General features: G+C 37.4%; 1 protein-coding gene across 1 annotated transcript; it reads right to left on the bottom strand.

Moving 5' to 3' along the window:
• Window positions 1–1,700: 1,700 nt before the first annotated feature.
• Window positions 1,701–9,097, bottom strand: LOC143881667 (uncharacterized). The gene is made up of 8 exons (XM_077384893.1): window positions 8,840–9,097; window positions 5,840–5,942; window positions 4,735–4,814; window positions 4,301–4,630; window positions 3,893–3,969; window positions 3,691–3,733; window positions 3,499–3,567; window positions 1,701–2,041 (listed from the first exon to the last, which is right to left on the bottom strand). The coding sequence occupies exons 1-8, from the start codon at window positions 8,891–8,893 to the stop codon at window positions 2,015–2,017; spliced, it is 783 nt and encodes a 260-aa protein (XP_077241008.1). The 5' UTR covers window positions 8,894–9,097; the 3' UTR covers window positions 1,701–2,014.
• Between the last annotated feature and the right edge of the window lie 1,451 nt (window positions 9,098–10,548).

Here is a 10,548-nt window from a genome sequence, read left to right on the forward strand (position 1 = left end):
TTTTACAATCCATTATCCTGGTTTTTAAGTAAGAAATCCAAGTTTTAGACATCTCTCCCCCATCTTGAGATTTCTAAAACCTAGAAACACGGGACGATCTCCCACTCAAAACCTTGAAACACGGGAGACGATCTCCTACTGTCTCGCTCGACGGAAAGAAGGGTGAGAAGAAAACGATGGATGGTTTCCTTCTTCTCTGGTTTGGGTTTTCAGGAAATCCAAAATTCTAAAATCCGCATATCCAAACAGCCGAAACGTTGCCTTTTTCCATGCATCATCATTGTTAAGGAAGCCCAAGCCTGTTCCTTAGGTACCCCTCATCATTCCCCATTCTATTCAGTTCTTTCTGATGAGCCACAGATTGAGGGGCCAACTGGCCAAGATTACCTTCTTTGAGCAGCCTTTTACTCATTATTTACCTCCCCATTTTCACCTTTTTTCTGCTTCCACTGTAACAAAAACAGATGAGTTATGAGGTCGATGCCTTTTTAGTTTTTTATTTTAACTTGGTATTCTTTCCTCCTCTGAAATGCTGTTGTTCTGCACTGGATGGTACGAGTTGTGAATCCTTAAGTTTAGTTTCGCGGCGCCCATTGCTCTGTTGTTTTTTCTTTTGGCTGAGTCTCCCCTGCCCAATATATCCACAATAGGAACTACTAGATGAATGAACGGTCAGGATCAATGTATGTTCTATAAAATGTAAGGATTTAGTCAGTAGGCGGATATTTTCTCTAATAGCAAATGAAGGATTTGGGCCTTGTGAAAGAGAGGATTGATTCCATTTTGAACCATTTTGGCTCGTAATACTTGTGCACTTTTGCAGGCCCCACATACACCAGAGCTAGAATGTGGGCTATTCAATGAGGTGCATTTCTATAGCTTTTATGGATCCACAAGTTTTGAAAGTCCTAACAATTGTACGCACATTAACTGTATATTATTTGGTAGGGAAACAGAAAGGGGTTAATATCCTCGTGTAGAGGAATGTAGGTCTCAATTAACTGTTTCAGGTATTTTTGCAAGAAGCATGCATTTACAACTTTAATGCTTAAAAGGAGTCCATTCATGGCAGCCATGTTAGGATGAGGGGTGCTCTCTTGAATTGTATCAGACAATTTGGCAGTGTTTATTTAGAAACTTCGTCATTTATATGAAATTCTGAACCTTTTTTTTTGGGTAATGTACATCATGCCTACAAGAGAGGTATGGTTTACAATCAACATACCTCTCTTGTAGATCTCATAGATACGTCCAATGGGTTTTTACACAGGAGGCCACTTCATTGTATTGTAAAGAGGGGTCATAAATACACAAGATGAGCTGGCCTGAGGAAGAAAAGGAAGTTAGTTATCACTTCTCAGTCTAATATCCGAAAAAACTGTAACAACGGCTGTGTTTATCACTGGCAAGCCTACAGTTTTTTATTTTATTTTATGGAAAACACTTTGAAAAATAAGGCAAACCCAATTCCATGATTTTCCAAATGAAAAAATTGCACAAACACTGCTAAATTGCACGAGTATTTCAACTATAATTTCACCCACATAGTTGATCATAGCCTCCTAAATTTGTCATTAACATCTTTTGAGGAAATGTGTCTTTATGTGCCTCAAGCATGACAACTGAGTCATTCTGTTTTTTTCCCCTCTGAATGGAAAAATAATATGATCCAGGCCCACAAGCTGCTTGACATAATTACAAGTAAAACCCAGTTCCTTAAAAAAAGTGTTTCCGTCAAATAATCAGATAATAAGGACTAGATGTGTGCTGAAAGAATGTTTAGAAAGTGTTTCCATCATATACCAGGGCTATAACCTTACTAAAACAAAATTTAGCCCAAAAAAACAAAGAATAACAAATAAGGGACATTTCACAAAATAGTTTCAGCATCTCTTGAAACATTTAAAGCCACATGTAGCTTTTCTATAGTAGCATGCCATACGTGGTCAAGTAGGTAATGAAGGACAAAACCTCTTGAGAAACGGCTGCAACTCTTTACCGTGGTGATATAACATCATTCTTCTCCAAGATAGCCATTCTCCTGCAAACGTTAACCAATAGCCTGTTAGCCATCTGGAAATTCCCCATGAGCAATTTAAACTTCAAAACGTTTAAATTAACCCAACATCAGGGTATAGGAACATTCTGTAGTGCTAGAACTTATCCAAAAGACCAAAAAAAGGCTGCCCAAGTAGCATGCTTCCCATTGGGGAATTCATTTGCCTTTCCCTTTATGGCAGCTGAGGTTTAGGTGTGTTCTATCCTCACGAACGCAAATGTTGCAACATGAATTACATTAGGATCATTATAAAGAAAAAAAGATTAAACAGACAAGAGAAGAAGACATTGAGGTGAACAAGAAGAAAAAAGTATAGTCACTTTTTAAAATATAGACTCAAACAACAATTCAGCCAAAGAATATCAGACAGGGGTACAGAGATAACTCTGTTTGGGTGGAGAATTGGGTGTCAATGATGAACAGAGACTCAAGGAAGGATAAGTAGAGTCCTAGTGTAGTAATCGGCACACAGTTCAAGTCTCACATTGTTTCCTCAAGGACCTTTCTCATACAATTGTGGTACTCTGTTGTATGAATATATGATGATCGCTCAGAAAAATCCAAGATTGACACAACTCTTCATATTTGGACCCCCAACAACTCAATGTCTAAAGGACTTCTCTCATCAATGGTTCAGCTCCACTTCAAAGAGACGGATGCTTACATTACATTTCAGAGGTTGTATCATTCTCATGTGTACACTAATAAATGCATTCGTTAATGAATATGAGATGGCAATTGATTCCCTAACAAGGTCCAACACAAAACATACCAGAAGTTGAAACTTTTAAAAATTCCGTAGTAACTTCTTGCCAATTTTTTTTCTTAATGTTTTAGATTAACTAATTTTGGAGATACGATTATCGTTAACTTTGAATTCTTCCATTATGTTCTGTCGAAAAGGGAAAACAATAATCCTGTACAAAGAAATTTAAGAGATGCCCAAAATAGTATGAAAAATTGTGTGGCTTTGCATTTCCATGGTGGTACACGAGCTTTAGTGTACACCTCTGTTGTTTAGTGTAGAATGTCAGGTGATTGATTGCAATGGACAAGAAGGCAAATATTAACGTTAAGTCTTTAATGAAATTCCAAGTTTGGTGTTTTTATATGGTGACCGACCGTCAAGTCCCTTGTGGGCAGTACCACCCTTGACTTTTGATCCATTAGCACCTCCCTTTTTAAGAGACTGCTGTTGGATCAAACATCAAGAGTGGTACTTTTAACGCACCACCCACACGGGACTTGGCGGTCGGCCACCATATAATTTCTCACGGTATCAAAAAGATAAAACATGTGCACTTATATGAACAGCGTACTTGATGTTCTCAAGTGGGTAATTCAAAATGAAAGCAATTCCATTTAGTCGCATGAAGACACTCGTACAAAACATGCATGACATGTATATATCCACAATTATAAGTTGGCGCTAAATATACCTCCAATTTGGATTTGGCCTCGCAGTCAAATGCTTTGCAAAGAATTTCATAGCTCTTCTCAGCTGCTATCTGCAAAAAAAAAATTATGGAAAAACCTTACAGAACTCATTGTATGGAAAAAAAAAATGAACTTGAAAAACAGTTTATTTCTGAATTACCACATTTTAAGAGGTAAGGCAAAGAATCCCATACCAATGGATCAACTCTTGATGGAGAAATGGTTGAAATCATGTATCTGCATTGAAAAGATAAACCACCCTCAAATAACCTCCAAGCATCGGATTCATAATGAGCTTTTTTTTTTTTGAAAGATTCGGATTCATAATGAGTTAACGTCATAAGATACAGCTGCAATTTCAAAACGCATCGTAAACTTCTCAAATCATGGGTTTACCTTAGCTTAGTCGTATAGAAATTCATCGCTAATAAGTTTGATTTCTGAACAGTCAGCATAACAGCACCCATGTGATTCTGCAAAAGAAACAAACATATACCTATCAGTCCCTGCTCAACCATGCATGGGAGGTAGCTGGATTTTAAGATTAAGTGGAAATATCATAACTTCAGTAAAATATTACTAACAATAAAATATAATAATTATTATTATTATAGTGACAAAAACAATAGTAACAACAGCATGAAATATGGAAATAGAAAAATAAGTAGGTTGGAGTATGCCGACATTGAAGCTGATAGCATCATCAGGTGAGAAACAAGGTAAAATTACAATAGACATAAATGAATTTTTGAGCGAGATACAATATACATATATGTTGATGTCTCAAAGAAACGAATTAACTACCTTGCGGGCAATGAGCTCAATTAGTTGCATAAGAAATTTCCCTAGTCCCCTCCTTTGTACGCAAGGCTCCAATTGAAGTTCATACACATAAACAACAGGAATTTCTTCCTCTACGATAAAACGATACTGTACGAAACCAACAATAGGATCCCCATCACCCATCCAATGAGAACAGGTGGAGTTCCCCTCTCTCGTGGATGAAACCTCATTAGTACTGGCATTAGAAGATTCTCGTACAAATATATAACGCGCCTCTGGAGCAACCATTTCCCTGCGCTTCACCTTCTCTTCAGTTGCCCACTCTGGCCCATATGGCCCCTCCATATTAACCTAGAAATTTTGGATTTACGTCACATGGTTACTAAGAGAATAAAACCAAAATTTAAATTAGTTGGATTTCAAGAATAAATAACAAGGCTACTAACTTCTCCCACCTTAAGAAGATTTTGAATGTATCGCTTCCTAGTAGAAGAAAGCTGCTCTCCAGATCCTGATTCCAAGTATGCCGATAGGCCTGGTCATTGAATTAACATGAACATTGAGAGGATGGTTTTTCTTTATAAGCTATGCAAATACAATTTGTATCTTGAGAAACTCAAAACAAATAAAATGTAAAAGGAATCACATAATCACAGGTAGAAGGGAACCGGATAGACACAAAATTGGGAAATGAAAAAATCCAATAAATTAAGGACCATATATAAGAAACCATAATTTATAGGGAAAAAATAACATATGCTCCTTTTCCCTGAACAAAATTGTCCTTATGTTATAGCTTTCAAGTTTATACACAGAAATGTTGGATTTTATGTTTAAGGCTTAGAGCAACTGAAAGTATGTTGAAATGTAAAAGGCCAACTGGAAAACTACCAAACCACCAACTAAAGGCGAATTTTAAATTACCAGAAAATAGAAAAATGATAAGAAATGGGCACAGGAACAGAAAAGTCACAACTGTAAAGATAAATTAAAATTTAAAAAAAAAATATTCGCAAGTCACAACTGTAAAGATAAATTAAAATTTAAAAAAAATTATTGGCATTCAGATATATTGGCAACTCCTTGATATGCATGGTGTTAGGTGACCTGGATAGGCACAAGTACAACTAAGAAAACAAGAAAATTAGTCAACAAGCTTACATTTGATTTATAAAATGTATGTACGTGTGTAGAAGCGTCCTCAGCGATGGACCGGGCCCAAGTCCCCTGGAACGGGGTGCCAGAGAGGGTGAGAGCCCCATCGTGCTCGGACCGTGAGTCAGGTTGTTTGGGAATGCAGCCCAAATTGGGCGGTAAATTCCATCCAAGGCTAAATATGGTTTTTTTTTTAAATCTTTTCAAAAAAAAAAAATGTATGTACGTGTCTGCGTGTAGATATAGGAATAAGAAGAAGAAATGTGGACGTGGTAATTCAAAAAAATTAAAATCACATAGAAGAAACGGTTCCAAACAGCCTAAAATTGAAGCAATGCAATGATAAGCCAAAACATCATTGGTTATTTATATTCAAATTATGGATGCTGAACTTCTAGTATTTACCATTCCTCTCATACTGACGAAAGGGTGGAAAGGAAGCCAAATGGTCCTTTTCAGCAGATGCAGCTTTTATAACTTCATCGATAGCCTTCTTCTTTCCCAGAACCTACTCCAACATGAATTATACAATAGAGCTTCACTCCCTCAGTACAGAAGAGAAAATCAGAAGCCCTAGCTGTCATTAAACACGCAAAGGCTACTAAAATACGAGGAAACAATCACATGGTGAGGCTAATCTGATTTAGAAACAGAATAATAGACTATAAAGGTACTCAACAGCAACTTTCCTACGGACAATCAACAAAGTTCACTGCTAAGCAAAACTTGCTGCAAACAAAAGCCAATTATTCTTCTTGTACAACTATATGCCAAAAATCACAATAGTTGTAAGCAGTTAGTGAAGCAAAATTACTTCCATTTTTACACCAAAGGACCCATAGAGAAAAAGGATAAGAGAATTTATGGCAAATTAATTGAAACAACAAGGGATTTTCAAAGGGTGCCCAATTCCTATTCAATAAGGTGATTGCTTTAACTATTTCCTCGGTGAAAACGTTAGAACCTTTCAGATTTGTACCGGCATATGACTTGTGGCATGGTTGGATAGAGATATGTTGGGCTTCTAGTAATAAAACTAGAGTGATCCGAGCATGGTCCCCTCCTCCCCAAGGGATTCTTAAAATTAATTTTGATGTCTCGAGTATGGGGAATCCATGACCTTCTGGCATTGGAGGGCTTCTAAGAAATGAGGATGGGATTGTGATTTGGGCATTTAGTGGCCCAATAGGGGTGGCAGACTCCAATGAGGCTGAAGTACGAGCTATACGCCAAGGTTTCAAATTGCTTCAAAATGAAGACATGATGTTAATAGTTGGCTTAAAGGATCTCACATTGCACCGTAGAGATTTGCTGCTTTATTTGATGAGATCCAGGATAGAATTGGGTCCTCTTCAATCTCCTTCAACCACATAAGGCGGTCAGCAAATGGAGAGGTTGAGAAACTTGCAAGAGACAGTGTATATAGGGCAAGGATGGAGCTTTTCGATTTCCTTCCGCCTTAGCTGTTTTTTATTTTGTTTGGTGCTATTTTTTGGGTTCTATGCTAGATTCCTCTTTGTAATCTTTGGGTCCTCCTCGGTACCAGTTTGGTTTTAATGAAGTTACTATTACCATTAAAAAAAAAAATGGAAACAACAATAGGAAATCCATTCCACCGCACTCAACATTCTAAGAAATACGACTTTTCATTTTTTTCCAAGTTAGTTTCTGTCCAAAATTAACTTAAGCACCTTAGTCTTTGCTAACTAACAATAATATTTGTGTTGTTTTCTCTAAGTAAACTGTGGAACTCTAAACTCTAGTTGGCAGAGTGGGAAGCTGAGTGCGAGAAGCGAAAGCAGGAAATAAGGGCTTTCAAAAAGAAAAAGAAAAAAGCGGGGAGCGAAAAGCTCTGATGAAAGTAAAGAAGAAATGTGTGAGAAGCTTCATTGAAAATAAACATGAAGAATGTAATAAGCTTCACTGGAAGTGAACATGAAATGTATAGAAAAATTAGGGTTATAGTAGGTTCGGGAGAAAAGGTTAATGAAGGTAAGGATTACCTGCAGTAAATAAGACTTCGTGATTGATTAAAATTATAATTTTAGAGATTTATAGTTTAATATGTTTTATTTATGTAAATTTAATGTTAAGTTATTTTAGAAAAAGATCCACTTAAGTTTCATTTGAAACTTTAGATGAGCTTTTAAGTTTAAATAAATTTTTTTTTAAATACACCTCCTGCATTATCAAAAGAAGAAAACACTTTTTTTTAAATACACCTCCTGCATTATCACCGAAATAGGAAGCGTACTTTTAATTAAGAAGTATGTGAGAAGCACGGGTAGGGACCTTAACCAGGTAGATCTCACCCCTAAAAGCTAGCCGTTAGAGGGAGGGTGCCCATTCCCTTATAACCCATCCACATCCACCCATTTTTTACCGATGTGGGATAATTTGCTTTTGCGTGGAACCCCAACAATCTCCTCCTCCGGGCGGAAGCAACGTGGACAATCTCACCCCTCCACGCGGCAGCAACGTGCGAACCACGAGATACTACACTGGGGTTCCCCCGAGGGGCATTTCCGCCCTCGGAGGAAAACCAGGGTTACCACACCCTGAGCTCTGATGCCATTTGTAGGGAATTTAGCCAGGTAGAACTCACCCCTAAAAGCTAGCCGTTAGAGGGAGGGTGCCCATCCTTATAAGCCCATCCACATCCACATCCACATCCACATCCACATCCACTATAGTTTCCGATGTGGGATTTCTTGCTTTTGCGTGGAAAACCCCAACAGCACGCTTCTCCCAAGTTTGGAAAGTAAGAAGAACTTAGCGAAGCGAGCTTCCCATCCAAGTAGAAAGTTTCTGGTAACTAAAGCTCCAAAAACTAAAACAAAACTCAACAGTTACTTCTCCTATTCTTTTCTTTTTTTGTGACCAACTTTCTAACTTCCAAACTTATTCACAACATGTAAAATAGACAAGAAGACTACCTCTACTATAAATTCTCAACACATCAATAATCTCCATGACATTATCAAACAACAACTCCTTTTTGAGAAAAAAAAAATGAAACTTTCAGTTTATTTTGAACGGCCTTACTGATCCTCAAAATGATCAGTGCACTTTTAAAAATAAAAAATAAAATGACCTCTTTATGTACCCATAGAAATATCAATCCACTTCAATCCCTTATAAAATACCAAAAGAAAAGACTACACCCTTCAAATTCCAATCACCGCTCTCCCAACCAAAAAAAAAAAAAGCAAAAGTAATCCAGTAATTTCACCTTCAAACCATCTAAATAATAAAAAGGGCCCAAATCTTAAGATCAAACCCTACTCTTGTACCATCAAAAGAAAACAAAATAACCCAGAGAAAAGCGAATTACAAAGGCAAAGAAAAGAAACCCAGAAACAGAAAAGCAAGTGAAAATGGAAGGATAAAAAATAAAAAAAAAACCTCTTTTCTTTTGATCTTCTTCTCTCTGCTGTTCTGAACTCTCTTGGATTCCATTTTTTGCAAGTCTCTGGAGCTCTCTGTTTACACTTGTTTCCAGAAAACAAAAAACCACGAATCGATTTTTGGGCGCGCATGCATTTTGTCCTCTCTTTGTTTTAGAGGGTATAAATAGTATTTTCTGTACAAAAAAGAAAACGCAGTACGGAAAGAAAAAGGGCGAGACGTGGAAGACTCGTCGCTTCGTATAGTACGCTACTCCCTCTTTGAATGGTCTCCGAGACTCGCGCGATATTGAAGATAGATTGATTCAGTACCTCGGTTCCACGGAAATGACGAAAATGCCCAAGCATTTGAAAAAGGTCACGGGAGGAAACCGAGGACAGTGATTCCTCTAGATATGAAACCATCGGGATAATCCAAACCATTCATTTGTTGGGGCCCACTGTGAATAGGCTATGACCATGGTTTAAAATTTCGGTTTCGGACCCTGAAATTTTGACCGAAATTTCGGTCGAAATCCGGTACAACAAAGAAAATAATATTTTATTCAATATTAAATTTCTGTCGAATATTAAATTAATTTAAAAAAAAAAAGGTTTTTCGAGTGAAATTTAAGAAAAATCGAAATTTCGACCAAAATTCTGAAATTTCTGCCGAAATAAAATACCGTTTCGGTTTTTGGTGATTTCAATGTCGGTCTGCACCGAAATCTAAAATTTTGGATTTCGGTCAAAATTTAAAACCATGGCTATGACACGAAAATCATCTTAACCCTATGATCGGTAGAGGAATGGACATTATGGAAATCTCTACAGATTTGAGGGTTAGGATCATCCTATGGAGATATTTTTTGAAAGCATGTGACAGGGGCATTGAAGCACCCGGTGGGCCCAATGTAGACTCAAAATTAAAGGATTGAGACGTTTGTAGGGCCCCACATCTGAATTGGAGATATCTACAGTTCAATTCATGTAAAATCTATCACAATAAAGCCAATCTGACTGTATGGATGAATCCAAAGCAATGTAATTACTTTGGTTGGCATTTGGATCTATTCAAATCGATCAACTGATATCTAAATCAAGCGCAAGAAAATGAAGGATCGGGATCAATAGGGACTGAAGGGCTCAAATTACGGACAAATGGCATCTTGTCAAAACAATCCGTACAGATCAATTTGAATCATCTAAAGCTTCAAAATTTGTACCTAACACTGAAATAAAAAAGAATTCAGGTCAATGCGTAATTCGGCAATATCAGTGGCCAAAATCAATGCCAGCACACAGATTGCAAGGTTATCTCACTCCAAAAAACGCCTATTGGGAAAATTGCCAATGAGGGACATCAAAATACGAGAATTGCCAACCGGCGACACGCTTTTGAAAAATTGTTAGAGAGGGACAAAATGGGGTTGTCGAGTCTCTAAGAGGGGGTTATCAATCAAACTCTCAGAAGGGGGTTATCAACCCTCGTAAACAATTTTTCAAAAGTGTGTCCCTGTTGGCAAATTCTCGTATTTTGATGTCCCCCATTGGCAAATTTTTCAGTCCTCAAAATGGTATGTGGTTTTAGATAGCCTCTAAGTACTTTTTAAAGACAAGAAACAGAATAATTCTTAGAACATTTATTTCTTGAGGGATTCTAGACTGAAGGGAGCCCTTGCAAAAAAGAGGTGAAAGGGCTCTCGATGTGCAGCCAATGGGAGAGCC

This window comes from Tasmannia lanceolata, unplaced genomic scaffold (genome assembly GCF_043159265.1).
Source record: "Tasmannia lanceolata isolate RefF3 unplaced genomic scaffold, GAP_Taslan_0.1 ptg000007l, whole genome shotgun sequence".
Classification (NCBI taxonomy): domain Eukaryota; kingdom Viridiplantae; phylum Streptophyta; class Magnoliopsida; order Canellales; family Winteraceae; genus Tasmannia; species Tasmannia lanceolata.

Coding starts and splice junctions, on each gene's coding strand:
- LOC143881667 (XM_077384893.1), bottom strand. CDS start 8,893: ATGGAATCCAAGAGAGTTCAGAACAGCAGAGAGAAGAAGATCAAAAGA. Junction 4,815..5,839: donor TCGTCAGTATGAGAGGAATG/GTAAATACTAGA, acceptor TTCAATGACCAG/GCCTATCGGCATACTTGGAA. Junction 3,568..3,690: donor CATCAAGAGTTGATCCATTG/GTATGGGATTCT, acceptor TTTTTTTTGCAG/ATAGCAGCTGAGAAGAGCTA.